General features: G+C 36.1%; 5 protein-coding genes across 5 annotated transcripts; all 5 read left to right on the top strand.

Annotated features, from left to right (window-relative positions):
* Window positions 1–994: 994 nt before the first annotated feature.
* On the top strand, window positions 995–3587 carry LOC111370514 (pentatricopeptide repeat-containing protein At1g28690, mitochondrial-like). The gene is made up of 2 exons (XM_022992233.1): window positions 995–1618; window positions 2994–3587. The coding sequence occupies exon 1, from the start codon at window positions 997–999 to the stop codon at window positions 1498–1500; it is 504 nt and encodes a 167-aa protein (XP_022848001.1). The 5' UTR covers window positions 995–996; the 3' UTR covers window positions 1501–1618; window positions 2994–3587.
* A 1367-nt stretch (window positions 3588–4954) lies between these two features.
* On the top strand, window positions 4955–7582 carry LOC111370513 (pentatricopeptide repeat-containing protein At1g28690, mitochondrial-like). Its single transcript, XM_022992232.1, has one exon. It carries the CDS (start codon window positions 5073–5075, stop codon window positions 6609–6611), a length of 1539 nt encoding a protein of 512 aa, XP_022848000.1. The 5' UTR covers window positions 4955–5072; the 3' UTR covers window positions 6612–7582.
* A 175-nt stretch (window positions 7583–7757) lies between these two features.
* Window positions 7758–8483, top strand: LOC111370515. The gene is made up of 2 exons (XM_022992234.1): window positions 7758–7966; window positions 8096–8483. Exons 1-2 carry the CDS (start codon window positions 7848–7850, stop codon window positions 8217–8219), a joined length of 243 nt encoding a protein of 80 aa, XP_022848002.1. The 5' UTR covers window positions 7758–7847; the 3' UTR covers window positions 8220–8483.
* A 971-nt stretch (window positions 8484–9454) lies between these two features.
* Window positions 9455–10171, top strand: LOC111370517. The gene is made up of 2 exons (XM_022992235.1): window positions 9455–9654; window positions 9784–10171. The coding sequence occupies exons 1-2, from the start codon at window positions 9536–9538 to the stop codon at window positions 9905–9907; spliced, it is 243 nt and encodes an 80-aa protein (XP_022848003.1). The 5' UTR covers window positions 9455–9535; the 3' UTR covers window positions 9908–10171.
* A 1585-nt stretch (window positions 10172–11756) lies between these two features.
* On the top strand, window positions 11757–16723 carry LOC111370518 (pyruvate decarboxylase 1). The gene is made up of 7 exons (XM_022992236.1): window positions 11757–12440; window positions 13597–13760; window positions 14076–14637; window positions 15375–15463; window positions 15643–15760; window positions 15936–16124; window positions 16398–16723. The coding sequence occupies exons 1-7, from the start codon at window positions 11976–11978 to the stop codon at window positions 16566–16568; spliced, it is 1758 nt and encodes a 585-aa protein (XP_022848004.1). The 5' UTR covers window positions 11757–11975; the 3' UTR covers window positions 16569–16723.
* The last annotated feature ends 1357 nt before the right edge of the window (window positions 16724–18080 follow it).

Consider the following 18080-nt stretch of genomic DNA (forward strand, 5'->3'; position numbering starts at 1 on the left):
TAAGACTCAAAAATTGCTTTTAAAATTTTAGTGCTATTTTTATCATTTAGTTTATTTTGAATTCTTTGCAATTTTAGTTTGTTTAAAATAGATTTTCATGTAAATTCTCATAAATAAAGGGTTAATCCATCGTTTTTGATAATCTTTTAAGTTAATAAAATACGTGATTTTAATTTTCATAATTAAAAAGCTTCACCTGAATTTCTTGTTTCGTATCAAATGGTATCAAATACTAGACTATATTACTAATGATGGAGCAAGTTTTTGAATTTGTCGAGAAAAATTGAGGCCTCACCATAGACAAAAACTATCAGTACCGGGCAAAAAGAGGAACTTGCAGCAGTGATAACTGGCCATTAGATTGCTTCAAAAAATAATGAGAACGCACTGTTAAAGGCCATGGCTAACCAACCTGCCTCTGTTGTAATTAACCCAAGTCAGTTCCAGTTCTACAAGAGTGGGAATCTAACCGTCAAGTGTGGAACCGAACTAAGGCACACTATTGCAGCAGTCAGGTACAGTACAAGTGAAGATAGTACCAAGTATTGGATATTGAAGAATTCTTGGGGTTCAAACTGGGGAGAAAATGGGTACGTAAGGGTGCGAATGGACATCAAAGCCAAAGAAGGCATGTCTGTTCTTCATCTTAACACAGCGTGACAAGAGGCTATTCTTTTCTTTTACCTTTTTTACCCCCGACATACCAACAACTCAATCAATCCCCTAATTCACCTTCTAACTCTACAAATGGGCGAGGGCAGAAGTGGAAAATGGCAGGAAAATCTTTATGTTGTGTAGTGGAAGTCTACACGCTGGGTCCCAAACGATTGCATCATGGTATGGTGCAACGGTTTGAAATTTTCTAAAATGATCGGTAAATGTGCACCAAACAGGGGCTTAATAGTTTATTTCTTATAAAAATATTGTTTCGACAATAGTTATCAACTTCGACTCTATCCCTAGCTTAGGCCACTTGAATTATTTGATAGAATGATAATGGAGTGTTGCACTGGGCCAAATTACGTTACATTTCTTGGTGCTTTATCTGCTTGTGCCCATGCAGGATTAGTTGCTAAAGGACGGGAGATCTTTCAGAGCATGTATAGAGATTATTCGGTAAAACCAAGAATGGAGCATTATGCTTGTATGGTCGATCTCTTAGGACGAGCAGGAAGTTTGAATCAGGCTCTTGAATTTGTAATGCAAATGCCTGAAAAGCCTAATAGTGATGTTTGGGCAGCTTTACTTAGTTCTTGTAGACTACACGGCGATGTGGAGCTAGCTAACATAGCTGCCAATGAGCTTTTCAAGGTAAATGCTAAGAGTCGTCCTGGGGCATATGTTGCATTATCCAATACATTAGCTGAGGCAGGTAGATGGGATAATGTGAGTCAACTCAGGGAGGTGATGAAGGTAAGGGGAATACTGAAGGGTACTGCCTTCACTTGGGTTGGGAGTGATGCTGGTTTAGAAGCTTTCAATGCCGGTCAGAACTTGTGAGAGAATGGTAAAATATCAGTAACATCAGAATTTATCAGATTCAAAATATCAAGCTCATTGATATTAGACCAGTAAAATAGATCAGTAACTCCCTACTATTCTCGGCCCAGAGATTGAGGTTATTGATGATTGTCAAATAATTGACTTCGATGCTTCTGATTGCAAATGAAGTACTCTGGGGTGAGTTGTTCAAACATGGAGATACTTGTTCCATGAGCTTAAGATCATTCTTAATTATCTTCATGAAAAAGACAAGAGGAAGATGTCTGGTCTATCAAGGTTTGTGTAACATGATAAGAATCCAGAAATTTTTCTTTTTTGAAACAAGACGACTTGATATTCACATGGAGACTTTACCAATGAAGCCAACGTGAACAAGATGATATCTCAACTTTCACACATCATCGAAAACCACTTTAATGTACGGAAAAGGAAAAGGAAAAGCAATACCAGCTAGTCCTGACAGTAGTTAGCCAACATCTATATCAAATTATGTTTAATAATGTTCTTCAACTCTTGTATTTCCTTTCATACTTCAATCAATGATTAATCCTTTCTGTTATAATTCGCAGAATCTTGTTAGCTGTTTGGAGCAGCGTCTACTATTGAAGGAACTGCTCAGGTAAAAAAGGGAAAGTTAGTTTCATTATTTGAGTGATGTAGAACAAATGACTGAATAGATTGAAGAAGAATTCGATCGAAAAGGAAAAAAAGGTAATAGTGCAGGTGTTGTGTTTGTGCTCCGGTTTGAACCCATAATGACATTTCAGAAAGAGAACGACGAAACGAGTAAAACATACTATTTTGCTGTTTGCTGCAATGTAGGATGGATTTTGGACATCCAAGTTCATTTAAGACTCAAAAATTGCTTTTAAAATTTTAGTGCTATTTTTATCGTTTAGTTTATTTTGAATTCTTTGCAATTTTAGTTTGTTTAAAATAGATTTTCATGTAAATTCTCATAAATAAAGGGTTAATCCATCGTTTTTGATAATCTTTTAAGTTAATAAAATACGTGATTTTAATTTTCATAATTAAAAAGCTTCACCTGAATTTCTTGTTTCGTATCAAATGGTATCAAATACTAGACTATATTACTAATGATGGAGCAAGTTTTTGAATTTGTCGAGAAAAATTGAGGCCTCACCATAGACAAAAACTATCAGTACCGGGCAAAAAGAGGAACTTGCAGCAGTGATAACTGGCCATTAGATTGCTTCAAAAAATAATGAGAACGCACTGTTAAAGGCCATGGCTAACCAACCTGCCTCTGTTGTAATTAACCCAAGTCAGTTCCAGTTCTACAAGAGTGGGAATCTAACCGTCAAGTGTGGAACCGAACTAAGGCACACTATTGCAGCAGTCAGGTACAGTACAAGTGAAGATAGTACCAAGTATTGGATATTGAAGAATTCTTGGGGTTCAAACTGGGGAGAAAATGGGTACGTAAGGGTGCGAATGGACATCAAAGCCAAAGAAGGCATGTCATTGAGGTTATTGATGATTGTCAAATAATTGACTTCGATGCTTCTGATTGCAAATGAAGTACTCTGGGGTGAGTTGTTCAAACATGGAGATACTTGTTCCCTGAGCTTAAGATCATTCTTAATTATCTTCATGAAAAAGACAAGAGGAAGATGTCTGGTCTATCAAGGTTTGTGTAACATGATAAGAATCCAGAAATTTTTCTTTGTTGAAACAAGACGACTTGATATTCACATGGAGACTTTACCAATGAAGCCAACGTGAACAAGATGATATCTCAATGATGGATAAGCAGCAAACACTGGGATTGGTATATAAGCTATTGAAACTCTTTCAAGTTCTAAGAGAGAACTTCAGAAGCTAAGCAGACGATATACTAAGGAACAAAGCAAAGCCTGACAAAGCTAGCAGAGAGGCAGATTGAAATTTGTACTATCAAATGCCTATTTTGAATTGAATATCCAATCAATTTATTGAGTTTTTTACAATGAACATTACTGAATTTATCTCAGATATGACAGTTTTTCGTATTGTTCTCATATCAGAAAAGTGTTCCTGCGGGACTCGTACAAATCCACCAGAATATAATTCAGAAGCAAGAATTTAAGCTTCTTTTGCTTAGGTAATAGTGCAGGTGTTGTGTTTGTGCTCCGGTTTGAACCCATAATGACATTTCAGAAAGAGAACGACGAAACGAGTAAAACATACTATTTTGCTGTTTGCTGCAATGTAGGATGGATTTTGGACATCCAAGTTCATTTAAGACTCAAAAATTGCTTTTAAAATTTTAGTGCTATTTTTATCGTTTAGTTTATTTTGAATTCTTTGCAATTTTAGTTTGTTTAAAATAGATTTTCATGTAAATTCTCATAAATAAAGGGTTAATCCATCGTTTTTGATAATCTTTTAAGTTAATAAAATACGTGATTTTAATTTTCATAATTAAAAAGCTTCACCTGAATTTCTTGTTTCGTATCAAATGGTATCAAATACTAGACTATATTACTAATGATGGAGCAAGTTTTTGAATTTGTCGAGAAAAATTGAGGCCTCACCATAGACAAAAACTATCAGTACCGGGCAAAAAGAGGAACTTGCAGCAGTGATAACTGGCCATTAGATTGCTTCAAAAAATAATGAGAACGCACTGTTAAAGGCCATGGCTAACCAACCTGCCTCTGTTGTAATTAACCCAAGTCAGTTCCAGTTCTACAAGAGTGGGAATCTAACCGGCAAGTGTGGAACCGAACTAAGGCACACTATTGCAGCAGTCAGGTACAGTACAAGTGAAGATAGTACCAAGTATTGGATATTGAAGAATTCTTGGGGTTCAAACTGGGGAGAAAATGGGTACGTAAGGGTGCGAATGGACATCAAAGCCAAAGAAGGCATGTCTGTTCTTCATCTTAACACAGCGTGACAAGAGGCTATTCTTTTCTTTTACCTTTTTTACCCCCGACATACCAACAACTCAATCAATCCCCTAATTCACCTTCTAACTCTACAAATGGGCGAGGGCAGAAGTGGAAAATGGCAGGAAAATCTTTATGTTGTGTAGTGGAAGTCTACACGCTGGGTCCCAAACGATTGCATCATGGTATGGTGCAACGGTTTGAAATTTTCTAAAATGATCGGTAAATGTGCACCAAACAGGGGCTTAATAGTTTATTTCTTATAAAAATATTGTTTCGACAATAGTTATCAACTTCGACTCTATCCCTAGCTTAGGCTATTTCTCTAGGCATGTCCAATCCAATTTATGGGTTGTTTGACAAAGCTTTTGAGACAAAAAATTATCAAATTTTAATAAAAATTAATGAAATATATAGTTAAAAAGTTAATAAAAGTTGTGAATATTACGAAATATAAAATTAAAATTACTTGTTGACTTTAACATCAATTTTTTAGGTTTTTCCACACAATACTTATTTGTAAAAAAAGTTGGACCTAGTTGACATTTAGACTCAAATAAGGTAAGAAAATTCACTGAAGAAACATTTATATTGGTTCAATAACTCTTCAAGATCATAGGTTTCTACTCTGTATCGGCGTATAAAAATATTACAATTCTCTAATAGAACACGAATATGCGTTGTCAACCAACTGAATTTCACTACACATTCAACCCGCCAACGGTCTTTTCTCTTGCATCGGCTCTACAGCATTACATCTACTCAGACCATCCTTCCCATGGCCAAAAGATCCATTCCCACATCCTTAAAACTGGGTTCAAACCCAGTATTAATATTTCTATCAAGCTGCTAATACTTTATATAAAATCTTCTTGCTTGTCATACGCCCGCCACGTGTTTGATGAATTGCCTCGACAAACTTTGACGGCGTATAATTACATGATCTCGGGCTATATAAAAGATGGGCTTGTCGAGGAATCTTTTGATTTGGTTAGAAAGCTGTGTTCTTCTAATGAAAGGCCTGATGGGTATACCTATTCCATGATCTTGAAGGGGTCAACTAGTGGGAATGTAGCACGGTCTATAGGGAGGGAGGTTCATGCGCAGATTTTGAGATTTGATGTTGAGGTTGATGATGTGCTTTACACAGCTTTGGTTGATTCGTACGTGAAGAGTGAGAGGGTGGCGTGTGCGAGAAGAGTGTTTGATTTGATGTTGGAGAAGAATGTGGTATGTTCTACGTCAATGATCACGGGTTACATGAATCATGGGCGTGTGGAGGATGCTGAGGATGTGTTTGAGAAGACGGTGGAGAAAGATGTGGTGGTTTATAATGCTATGATTGAAGGTTATAGCAAGTCAATTGAAACAGCCAAGAAGGCGATTGAGTTTTATATTGACATGCAACGGCTAAGATTTATGCCCACCATATCAACTTATGCGAGCATCATTGGAGCTTGCTCTGTGTTGTCAGCTTTTGAAATCGGTCAGCAAGTTCAAGCGCAACTCGTGAAAACTGAGTTTTTAACCGACATAAAATTGGCAAGTGCTCTGATCGACATGTACTCCAAATGTGGGCGAATTGACGATGCATTACGTGTTTTTGATCACATGCCCACGAAGAATGTATTTTCCTGGACTTCCATGATTGATGGATACGGGAAGAATGGATGTCCAAATGAAGCACTTGAATTATTTGATAGAATGATAATGGAGTGTTGCACTGGGCCAAATTATGTTACATTTCTTGGTGCTTTATCTGCTTGTGCCCATGCAGGATTAGTTGCTAAAGGACGGGAGATCTTTCAGAGCATGTATAGAGATTATTCGGTAAAACCAAGAATGGAGCATTATGCTTGTATGGTCGATCTCTTAGGACGAGCAGGAAGTTTGAATCAGGCTCTTGAATTTGTAATGCAAATGCCTGAAAAGCCTAATAGTGATGTTTGGGCAGCTTTACTTAGTTCTTGTAGACTACACGGCGATGTGGAGCTAGCTAACATAGCTGCCAATGAGCTTTTCAAGGTAAATGCTAAGAGTCGTCCTGGGGCATATGTTGCATTATCCAATACATTAGCTGAGGCAGGTAGATGGGATAATGTGAGTCAACTCAGGGAGGTGATGAAGGTAAGGGGAATACTGAAGGGTACTGCCTTCACTTGGGTTGGGAGTGATGCTGGTTTAGAAGCTTTCAATGCCGCTCAGAACTTGTGAGAGAATGGTAAAATATCAGTAACATCAGAATTTATCAGATTCAAAATATCAAGCTCATTGATATTAGACCAGTAAAATAGATCAGTAACTCCCTACTATTCTCGGCCCAGAGATTGAGGTTATTGATGATTGTCAAATAATTGACTTCGATGCTTCTGATTGCAAATGAAGTACTCTGGGGTGAGTTGTTCAAACATGGAGATACTTGTTCCATGAGCTTAAGATCATTCTTAATTATCTTCATGAAAAAGACAAGAGGAAGATGTCTGGTCTATCAAGGTTTGTGTAACATGATAAGAATCCAGAAATTTTTCTTTTTTGAAACAAGACGACTTGATATTCACATGGAGACTTTACCAATGAAGCCAACGTGAACAAGATGATATCTCAATGATGGATAAGCAGCACACACTGGGATTGGTATATAAGCTATTGAAACTCATTCAAGTTCTAAGAGAGAACTTCAGAAGCTAAGCAGACGATATACTAAGGAACAAAGCAAAGCCTGACAAAGCTAGCAGAGAGGCAGATTGAAATTTGTACTATCAAATGCCTATTTTGAATTGAATATCCAATCAATTTATTGAGTTTTTTACAATGAACATTACTGAATTTATCTCAGATATGACAGTTTTTCGTATTGTTCTCATATCAGAAAAGTGTTCCTGCGGGACTCGTACAAATCCACCAGAATATAATTCAGAAGCAAGAATTTAAGCTTCTTTTGCTTACTAGGTTGGCATCAACGGTAAGGCTATTGTCACAAGTTAACTCTTCGGTGAGGTTTTAACCAGAGTCACTTTGGCAAGCAACTATTCTTCATCAAATGTCAATGACTTTCTAGTAATGCTTTTCAGTTAATCCAATGAGTTGTACGCAGCAACAGGGCTGTATCTTTCTTGATGACACGATAATTCTCATTGTTTGTTCCATATAATATAAATATCATATGAAAATGAAGTAAATTGTGCAACATTGAGATGGAAAGTAGATGATGTTGATGTATCAGCCAATCTGGGACTGACAGGGTACGTTAAAAATACATTATTCTGGAACGTTTGACCAAAAATTATAATATTATTGATCTTGGGAAAAAAATGTGCTAGTTTAGCCAGCGAAAAAACGTGTTTTAATTTACTTCTAACTTCCGTGCTAGTATATAAACTTGGTGTGCTCCATCGAGTCATTGATTGCATATCAGTTTGGCCGAGAAGAAGAAGAAGAAAAAGAGCAGATATGTGCTGTTGCCATGGTGATGATTGTCGGTGCCGCCCTTTGGGGTTTCTGCTCGGCCTTCCCTTCGCCTTTGTCTCTCTTCTCCTCTCCATAATCGGGGTTGTCATCTGGATTGTCGGGTTAGCATATTTTTCTTTTTTTAATATTGTTTAGTACGATATATTCTATGATATCGAACAGTAACGAATTCAAGAAATATTTAAAGAATTCTTTTCGAATTGTAACTAAAACTTGGACATGTATTGCAGGATTACGCTGAGCTTCTTGTGTCCCTGTTGCTTGTGTGTGACTGTGTTGGTAGAGTTCGGGTTGGCCTTAATTAAGGCTCCATTTTCAATCATGAAGTGGTTCACCAAGCAGATTCCCTGTTAGATTATATAATCTTTATCAAAAATTTCAGAAGTCGGAATTATTGTATTATCCTGTTAAATTCTTATGGATTATTTCTAGTTTTCCCATATTCTTTTCGGTGCCCTTTTTTTTTTTTTCCAATTTATTTGTGAACCTCTTAATTTTGTATAGTTAGTTCTAATTTCATTTCATAGTTACCAATTATTGTAATTTCATCTCATAATTATACGATTTCGTTTCTGTGAAATAGTTTTTGGAACAAAGTGAAAAAGAGTAGGCATTGGTCACTTTGCTGGTTCTTTTGCAATTCCTTGCACGCTTTGTGGATATGTATGTCCTGTGGGGTATGTTAGTGGATAAATTTTAATCTTGAAATTTTAGTGATCATTTGTCATAATTGTCTTAATTGCTTATTGGAATTTAGCCCTTGTTTGATGGGGAATAAATTAGATTTTAGTAAATTTTAATAAAAATTGACGAAATGTGTGATTGAAAAATTGTGGATTTAAAATTAATTATTGACTTTGATTTAAATTAAACTCTTTCAAGTTCTAAGAGAGAACTTCAGAAGCTAAGCAGACGATATACTAAGGAACAAAGCAAAGCCTGACAAAGCTAGCAGAGAGGCAGATTGAAATTTGTACTATTAAATGCCTATTTTGAATTGAATATCCAATCAATTTATTGAGTTTTTTACAATGAACATTACTGAATTTATCTCAGATATGACAGTTTTTCGTATTGTTCTCATATCAGAAAAGTGTTCCTGCGGGACTCGTACAAATCCACCAGAATATAATTCAGAAGCAAGAATTTAAGCTTCTTTTGCTTACTAGGTTGGCATCAACGGTAAGGCTATTGTCACAAGTTAACTCTTCGGTGAGGTTTTAACCAGAGTCACTTTGGCAAGCAACTATTCTTCATCAAATGTCAATGACTTTCTAGTAATGCTTTTCAGTTAATCCAATGAGTTGTACGCAGCAACAGGGCTGTATCTTTCTTGATGACACGATAATTCTCATTGTTTGTTCCATATAATATAAATATCATATGAAAATGAAGTAAATTGTGCAACATTGAGATGGAAAGTAGATGATGTTGATGTATCAGCCAATCTGGGACTGACAGGGTACGTTAAAAATACATTATTCTGGAACGTTTGACCAAAAATTATAATATTATTGATCTTGGGAAAAAAATGTGCTAGTTTAGCCAGCGAAAAAACGTGTTTTAATTTACTTCTAACTTCCGTGCTAGTGTATAAACTTGGTGTGCTCCATCGAGTCATTGATTGCATATCAGTTTGGCCGAGAAGAAGAAGAAGAAAAAGAGCAGATATGTGCTGTTGCCATGGTGATGATTGTCGGTGCCGCCCTTTGGGGTTTCTGCTCGGCCTTCCCTTCGCCTTTGTCTCTCTTCTCCTCTCCATAATCGGGGTTGTCATCTGGATTGTCGGGTTAGCATATTTTTCTTTTTTTAATATTGTTTAGTACGATATATTCTATGATATCGAACAGTAACGAATTCAAGAAATATTTAAAGAATTCTTTTCGAATTGTAACTAAAACTTGGACATGTATTGCAGGATTACGCTGAGCTTCTTGTGTCCCTGTTGCTTGTGTGTGACTGTGTTGGTAGAGTTCGGGTTGGCCTTAATTAAGGCTCCATTTTCAATCATGAAGTGGTTCACCAAGCAGATTCCCTGTTAGATTATATAATCTTTATCAAAAATTTCAGAAGTCGGAATTATTGTATTATCCTGTTAAATTCTTATGGATTATTTCTAGTTTTCCCATATTCTTTTCGGTGCCCTTTTTTTTTTTTTCCAATTTATTTGTGAACCTCTTAATTTTGTATAGTTAGTTCTAATTTCATTTCATAGTTACCAATTATTGTAATTTCATCTCATAATTATACGATTTCGTTTCTGTGAAATAGTTTTTGGAACAAAGTGAAAAAGAGTAGGCATTGGTCACTTTGCTGGTTCTTTTGCAATTCCTTGCACGCTTTGTGGATATGTATGTCCTGTGGGGTATGTTAGTGGATAAATTTTAATCTTGAAATTTTAGTGATCATTTGTCGTAATTGTCTTAACTGCTTATTGGAATTTAGCCCTTGTTTGATGGGGGAATAAATTCGATTTTTAGTAAATTTTAACAAAAGATAATGAGATGCGTGATTGGAAAGTTTTGTATTTAAAATTAATTATTGACTTTGATTTAAATTATAGAATTTAAATTATAGTTTTTCCAAAACAGGGGTTTAATGAGCTCTAATACAATATCAAAATTCTAATGTTTCATATTAAAATGTCAATAATCTTATCAAGAAAAGTGATCTATATTTCGATATTGAATTGATGTGAGATTTATCACTACTAATCCCCATCAAGCACATGAAGTTTACCTTGGTTTCTGCATGGATGACGTGATTAACAAATTTCGACTCTACACACGATCAAATTATTTATCTCTTGTACACTTGGACAAATCATTGTAGTCGGTGACCTTTTTTGAAGATGGGAAAGATGGTCGTAAGCACTACGAAAGGAACATCTATCAACTTATACAAGTATAATACGGTGTGTGACATACGGAACACGCGAGCTACAAATAATGTTCTGGCATCGACAATTTTAAGAGAACAAATATAATAGATCAATATTACCGTGAGCATATAAAATTGCATTCTTCAAATCCCATTAAGAGCCAGTTTTTTATAGTGGAACAGATTAAATGATTATCGTTGGATGAAAAGATATGTAATTTCATTTAATGATCAAACTGTCTTATCATAGGCGTCACTTCACCACCCTTAAGTTCAAGAGCATTTAATGATTATGAGAAGATATTAACCCTATAATTTAGGTCTAACATATGAAAAATAGAGTAACAAGTTGACTAAAATGTTCACTAGTAAAAAAATCGCATCAATCAATCATTCAGAAAATCTTGTACGAAAAATTTCTTGAAAGTGGTAAAGCAATGTTATGTATCATGTTGAGAGGCCAATTGCTTCAAAATTGCTCCACCGCAGGTTGTCCCACCTTGCTTCGATCATAGAGGGTTGGTTCCATATATGATGCTTTGAAAGAGGTTATGCATAACTTCGACCACTTTTATTTAATGGCCTTGATTGGATCGATAGGATGACGACATAGAATGTGGACATGTATTAATTTCTTAATTGACTATCACATTATTCGTGTTGCTTAACAATGAACATAATCCCACGCAGCCCACTTGATTATTTCTTAATTACAAAAGCCTAATCCCACGTAGCCCACTTGATTATTTCTTGATTACAAACCATTAAAGATTAGGGTTGTTCTTGGGTGGGTTGTTCCAGGGGCTTTAGCCTAAAACCAAGAACGCCTCCAGTTTTTAAAAGCTGGTCGTACACTGTATTTATAATCAATTAGTCCAAAGTTGTAAACTTTCTACCTCGCAAAAGAATTCTTTAGTCCTCAAAATGCCACCTTTTTCAATCTAATTCACCATAGTCAATATTTTAATCCATCGACACAATTATAAAACTATAATAATTGGGGTCCAAGGAAAAAAACAGTAGAAAAGTCGCAAGACGTTGGCACCGTGGCAGTACTACTTGCTCAAAACTGCCCGCAGTCTTGAAGAACATCAACGCTTCGACGACACAGTAGAAATATCAATATATAAACACATTCAAGATCCCATCTTCGAATCATCTGTACGCCCAATTTTCTTAATTCGTGATACTCAGAACAAATTCTGATTCTTTTGTTTAACAGTGAAAAAAATGGAAGCTATTGATGGAATCGGCTCCGGAATTCATCCGGTTCCAGTCCAAGCTCGCTCATCAAGTGGGACTCTGGGGTGCCACTTGGCTCGGCGGCTAGTCCAGATAGGCGTGAAGGATGTGTTCTCAGTTCCAGGCGACTTCAACTTGACCTTGCTGGACCACCTCATAGCGGAGCCGGAACTTAATTTGATCGGCTGTTGCAACGAGCTGAACGCCGGGTATGCAGCTGATGGCTACGCTCGTGCGAAAGGGGTTGGGGCGTGTGTAGTGACCTTCACCGTCGGTGGGCTCAGCGTTCTTAACGCGATCGCCGGAGCCTACAGTGAGAATTTGCCGGTGATTTGCATTGTTGGAGGGCCCAATTCGAATGACTATGGAACCAACCGGATTTTGCATCATACTATTGGACTGCCGGATTTTACTCAGGAGCTCCGGTGTTTCCAAACAATCACCTGTGCTCAGGTTAGTTTATTAACATTCTATCTCGAGATTTAGCTTGCTGTACTTAGAATCTGCATTTTAATTGATGTGATCCGAAGATAGCCAGTTGAAAAGTCACATTCAAGCATAGCCAATTGATTTTCTTTAAATTTCGGCAGTAGATTTTATTTATTTATTTATTTATTTATTTTGGCTCTAGTGTCAAAATGCAATCGAAGTTTTAGCATTAATTGATCTTTGGTTTGAGCTTGAATTTGTAGTGATTTTACTTGTTTTTTTGCTTGCTATTGGAAAAGATAAAAGATAGATGTTCAAATAGAGATTTAGATCTCCAAAGTGGTCGATGCGAAGGATATGCAAATTGCAAAATACATCTTTCTTTCTTCTTTTTTTTTTTTAAATTTATTTATTATTATTATTTTTTTACCTTCACTAGAGGCAAAATGTTGATTTAGATATTTTTATTGGAGCAGAATTTGGATTTATATCCATCGTGACATAAATGAGGATGCAAAACTCATCTTGAAAATACCAATTTACATCACCATTGGAGATGCTCTTTTATTTTCATTAGAAATTAAGTGTCTTAGAATTGTATGAGTTTTGCTTACATTTTGGCATACTGCTATAAATTATCTCAGTATCTTATTCAGAGTAAATTTAGAATTGATTCCATGAATCCTTTTCACCTCAATGTGTAGCTATTTCTTCTTAAAGGTCTAATAATATCATATTTTTACCTCAAACAGTCTCTAATTTAGATAGATCACTTCATTTTCCAACTCATTTTAGTGAAATTGCATTGCTGCTAAATTGATTTGTCGACCTCTCCCAAATCTCTAAATTGAATGTTTTTCCGATAGTTGCGAATGTTCCCAGCTAACATTTCCATATTTGCATTTGATGTACAAAATTTAGCAAATATTTGCAGGCTCATGTGGTGGCACACAATGAATATTCAAAAACCTTAGGTTTTTTCACTTAGTGGCTAGTTTGGTTGGGTGGATTAGACTGGGAAAGTTAACAAATTTTACTTTATTGCACTGTCTAATCCTATCTAATACTATGCACAAATATGCCTTTCTTGTTTTATTGATGTTCAAATTTATTCGTATATGTGCTCTTTTCATTTTATACGATGTTTATTGAAATCAGTAATTCTATTCCCATATAACAGGCAGTTGTTAACAACTTGGATGATGCACATGAGTTGATCGACACTGCAATTTCAACTGCTCTGAAGGAAAGTAAGCCAGTTTATATAAGCATAAGCTGTAATTTGCCTGGACTAAATCACCCAACTTTTGCTCGAGAACCAGTCCCATTCTATCTTGCACCAAAGTAAGTATTCTACTCTGCATTCTCCAGTTGAATTAATCCATCTTGCACTAAAGTTACGGTAAATAGGAATCTGAAGCAGGATTTGAAATTAACTTAAAACAAACTCTCCAACCTTTATGAGATTGTGTCATGTACGGTGAAACCCGGTTCTCGTACTTTTTAGTTTTCAAGAATTATGAACACCTAGAGAATCGAAAGTACTGTCAACAAAGAGAAGCGAGTGTCCCAAACAAAACAAATACACTGCAGAATTCGATAAGAATCTGAGCTTCCGATGTAAATAAAGAATTCATGTTATCATTTATTTTATGGCAGGGTCAGTAATCAACTTGGTTTAGAAGCAGCCGTTGAAGCAACGGCTGAGTTTCTGAACAAAGCCGTGAAACCAGTCATTGTAGGTGGGCCGAAATTAAGAGTTGCAAAGGCACAACAGGCTTTTGTTGACCTTGCAGATGCATGTGGCTATCCAATAGCTATTATGCCATCGAGCAAGGGACTTGTGCCAGAGCACCATCCACATTTTATTGGGACCTACTGGGGTGCAGTCAGTAGCAGCTTCTGTGGGGAGATAGTCGAATCTGCTGATGCATATGTCTTTGTGGGCCCGATCTTCAATGATTATAGCTCGGTTGGATACTCTCTTTTAATAAAAAAAGAGAAAACGATCATTGTACAGCCAAACCGTGTGACAATTGGTAATGGCCCTTCCTTCGGTTGGGTTTTTATGACAGACTTTCTGACTGAATTGGCAAAAAGGCTGAAGAAGAACAACACTGCTATGGAGAATTACCGTCGGATATATGTTCCTCCTGGTATTGCTTTAACTCGTGAGAAGGATGAACCACTCCGAGTGAACATTCTCTTCAAGCACATCCAGGTAAAGAGTTAGCATAACATTTCATATGGTTTTACTGTTGTTGAATGAAGGCAATGTTCTCAGTCTTTTCTGATAAAACATCTGGAAGCGTTTCTAGTTGCTTAAGAACCATTGTGTGTGGCTGTGTGCGCAAAATTTGTCTTGCAGTATGTTATTAATTGAATGCAAACATGCTAGTTTATGTGAGCGGACGTGAAGGATGAAAATGGAACTGGGTTTGTACCAGGAGATTAGGTTTGTACTCTTGAGTTATATGTTTTTCCTGCTGCATTTATATTGTGATGGGTATAGAAGAGGCAAAATTATATGAAATCGTGAGATTCTTTGGGGAAGGAAATCTGTAATGGAGGAAGATGACATACTTTTGACATACTAAGATTGTGATTATCACTAAGATGACATACTTCTGAAATACTAAGATTTGTGATTATCACATTCATCTATATATCATGAATGGAAAAATCGATGAAGGATCTGTCTGACATAAAACACTTCGAACACTTGAACTCAAGTTAGGTGATGGATGTTGTGATACGTCTTAGGCTAGCATTTAGCATCTACGACTTCTGAAATTACTAATTAGAAGATATTAAATGTAAGAACGTTAGTCCACGATCAACTGCAAAACAACTCCCTTATTATAGTATTAGATTACGTCTCATGAGCAAAAAACGTGGCGTTCTTCTTCTTCTTTTTTTTTTTTTTTTCCTCTATGATTAAATACTGTTCTTTTGCAGGAAATGCTGAGTGGAAACACTGCAGTAATTGCAGAGACAGGAGATTCTTGGTTCAATTGTCAAAAGCTTCGTCTCCCTGAAAATTGCGGGTAAGCTAGGCTTACCATCAACTATTGATAGTTTCTGAACCATTTTTTTGAAGTTGAATTAACATTTATCAGAATCACTGTCTCTGACAATCTCCATCTTCATTTTAGTATTTAATTCAACTAAGCACTTTAACTGTATGAAACTCCCTTCCAATTATGCAAGATTCCTTTTTATACAGGTACGAATTCCAGATGCAGTATGGATCCATTGGGTGGTCAGTGGGTGCAACTCTTGGTTATGCTCAGGCTGCAAAAGATAAGCGGATAATAGCCTGCATTGGTGACGGAAGTTTCCAGGTTCGATCATACCTATAGGAGTAGATTATCATTAAAAAAGAATATTATCGATAGTTCTAAGCAAATTTATTTTGAAAAAAACGATTGTAACTTTCATCTACTGTTGTCTACTTTGAAATCCTCAATCTGTGAGAATTGCCAGGAGGATCATTAACCAAGAGCTGAAATTACGCAGGTTACTGCTCAGGATATTTCAACCATGATAAGATGTGGACAGCCAAGCATTATATTTCTCATCAATAATGGAGGATATACAATTGAAGTAGAGATTCATGATGGTCCATACAATGTTATCAAGAACTGGAACTACACTGGTCTGGTGGACGCCATCCATAATGGTGAAGGCAAATGCTGGACCACCAAGGTTAGCATGGCCAAAGATTATTCTCTATCTATAACAAAGAAAAGGAGAGTAGAATCCGAAAAAAATTTATAAATCTTTATGTGACCATCCCTGTTTCGCTCCCATTTTCTAAAAACTCGTTTTCAAATACACAGTTCATTGGATCAACAACTTTTATCATTTTTTCAGTCACATATTTTGTCTCGAATTTTAATCTAAACCAAACAGGGGTACTATCGCTTATATATTTCATATTAATGTATAATCAACATTTCAATAATGTATTTCAACCAGGTAAAAACAGAGGAGGAACTGGTGGAAGCAATAGCAACGGCCACAGGTGCACATAAGGATTCCTTGTGTTTCATTGAAGTTTTTGCGCACAAAGACGATACTAGCAAAGAACTACTGGAATGGGGATCGCGGGTTTCTGCAGCTAATAGTCGACCTCCTAATCCTCAGTAGAAAATTGATGCATCCGAAAGCTACTTCAGCGAATTATCGGAGAACCCGGAATTGGAATTTTAATTTCCTTCTTGTTATTGTTTGTTGTGTTTCTAATGAGAAGATTAAATAATTGGTCAATAATATGGTATTTGAAGTGCAGCTTCAAACTTTAATAATGTGGAAAAATTGTGAGCCATAATAATAATGACATGAAAATCCCTACATTTTCTAAATGCCCAATTTTCAAATATATGTTGCAACGAAATGGACATTGAAGGCCTGCAATTACGTCTCTAGTACTCGTGCTTTTGGGTTGGCCCATCTGAATAATTCATTGCATGGGTCAAAACTCAAAAAACTTTTGGGAAAAATATCGTAAGTACTAAGTACGTCTATTTAAAATTAAATTATTATGCCCGTTTAGTCTTCATTTTTTCAAATTAAAATAGATGGAATAATATTTTTTGAAAAATGAGGAGTTGAAAAAGAAGGAATTTTTTTTTTCTCTTGATGGCAAATACACAAACATATGCACGGATAACAGTTTAGAAGTATATGTTAAAAAGTGCGGTTAATCGACCTAGTGTAACAACTCATGGGTATGGTGTATAAAAAATATGAATGGATTGTTCAATCCTTACGTCTCATGTGTATGTAATGTCATGTGCCTCGTAAGAAATCTCATTATAGTATATATCTTAGGTTTCAAAATACCAGAAATGATTTCCTATTCATGGTGGGTAGAATCAAATATGCCATCGTTGACTTGGCAACAAGTCTACAAATTTTGATAATTCAACGTTAAATTGTCAAAAATTGTAGGCCTACATCAGCTGTGTACAAAATAGTTCTTATCGACCATGAATAGAAGACCATTTCTATTCAAAATACATATTGATATCGCATAATTGGGTTTAAGAATATGTTACACGTATTGAACATCAAAAAACAGTTTCCAAAATAGACAACCATTTAACGACAAGTTGTGTTGAAAACATATCATTTCAACGAAAAATGAACTATGCATTCCCATTGCAGACTGTAAATATTCAAAAATTGTATTTTTTGCTTTGTAGGATAAAACCCTACGGAAGAGAATCTGGCCAAACACTGTTTGTGACTGTTACAACAATTTATCAGTACAAAATCACAAAAATAAACAAGAAAGATTACAAGAAAAGAGGCAGAAAATTAAATCCTCCAGTCATTCATCGAGAACTCAAACCACACGACATCAAGATGAAGTTCCTTTCATGAATAGGGCTCAGACTCAAGAAAATACAGGATTGTACCCTTCTGTATGACCCACACCGATCGCCCCAAACCCTAAGGTTTTCCTTTATCAGTTAAAGGAAACCACAAGGGGTAAAATCACACACCAAACTCTCCAATACACACAGTATTAAGGAACACAAAGATGGAATCACACAGAAACCAGATCCAATCAGAGATTGGACTCTCACGAAGAAGACGAAGAAGAGAGAATGGAATACTCTGGAACCTCAGCCGCAGCTGGAGAGAAAAAAAAAA

Source organism: Olea europaea, chromosome 21 (genome assembly GCF_002742605.1).
Source record: "Olea europaea var. sylvestris chromosome 21, O_europaea_v1, whole genome shotgun sequence".
Taxonomy (NCBI): Eukaryota; Viridiplantae; Streptophyta; class Magnoliopsida; order Lamiales; family Oleaceae; genus Olea; species Olea europaea.

Coding starts and splice junctions, on each gene's coding strand:
- LOC111370514 (XM_022992233.1), top strand. CDS start 997: ATGGAGTGTTGCACTGGGCCAAATTACGTTACATTTCTTGGTGCTTTA.
- LOC111370513 (XM_022992232.1), top strand. CDS start 5,073: ATGCGTTGTCAACCAACTGAATTTCACTACACATTCAACCCGCCAACG.
- LOC111370515 (XM_022992234.1), top strand. CDS start 7,848: ATGTGCTGTTGCCATGGTGATGATTGTCGGTGCCGCCCTTTGGGGTTT. Junction 7,967..8,095: donor GTTGTCATCTGGATTGTCGG/GTTAGCATATTT, acceptor CATGTATTGCAG/GATTACGCTGAGCTTCTTGT.
- LOC111370517 (XM_022992235.1), top strand. CDS start 9,536: ATGTGCTGTTGCCATGGTGATGATTGTCGGTGCCGCCCTTTGGGGTTT. Junction 9,655..9,783: donor GTTGTCATCTGGATTGTCGG/GTTAGCATATTT, acceptor CATGTATTGCAG/GATTACGCTGAGCTTCTTGT.
- LOC111370518 (XM_022992236.1), top strand. CDS start 11,976: ATGGAAGCTATTGATGGAATCGGCTCCGGAATTCATCCGGTTCCAGTC. Junction 15,464..15,642: donor CGTCTCCCTGAAAATTGCGG/GTAAGCTAGGCT, acceptor CTTTTTATACAG/GTACGAATTCCAGATGCAGT. Junction 15,761..15,935: donor TTGGTGACGGAAGTTTCCAG/GTTCGATCATAC, acceptor GAAATTACGCAG/GTTACTGCTCAGGATATTTC.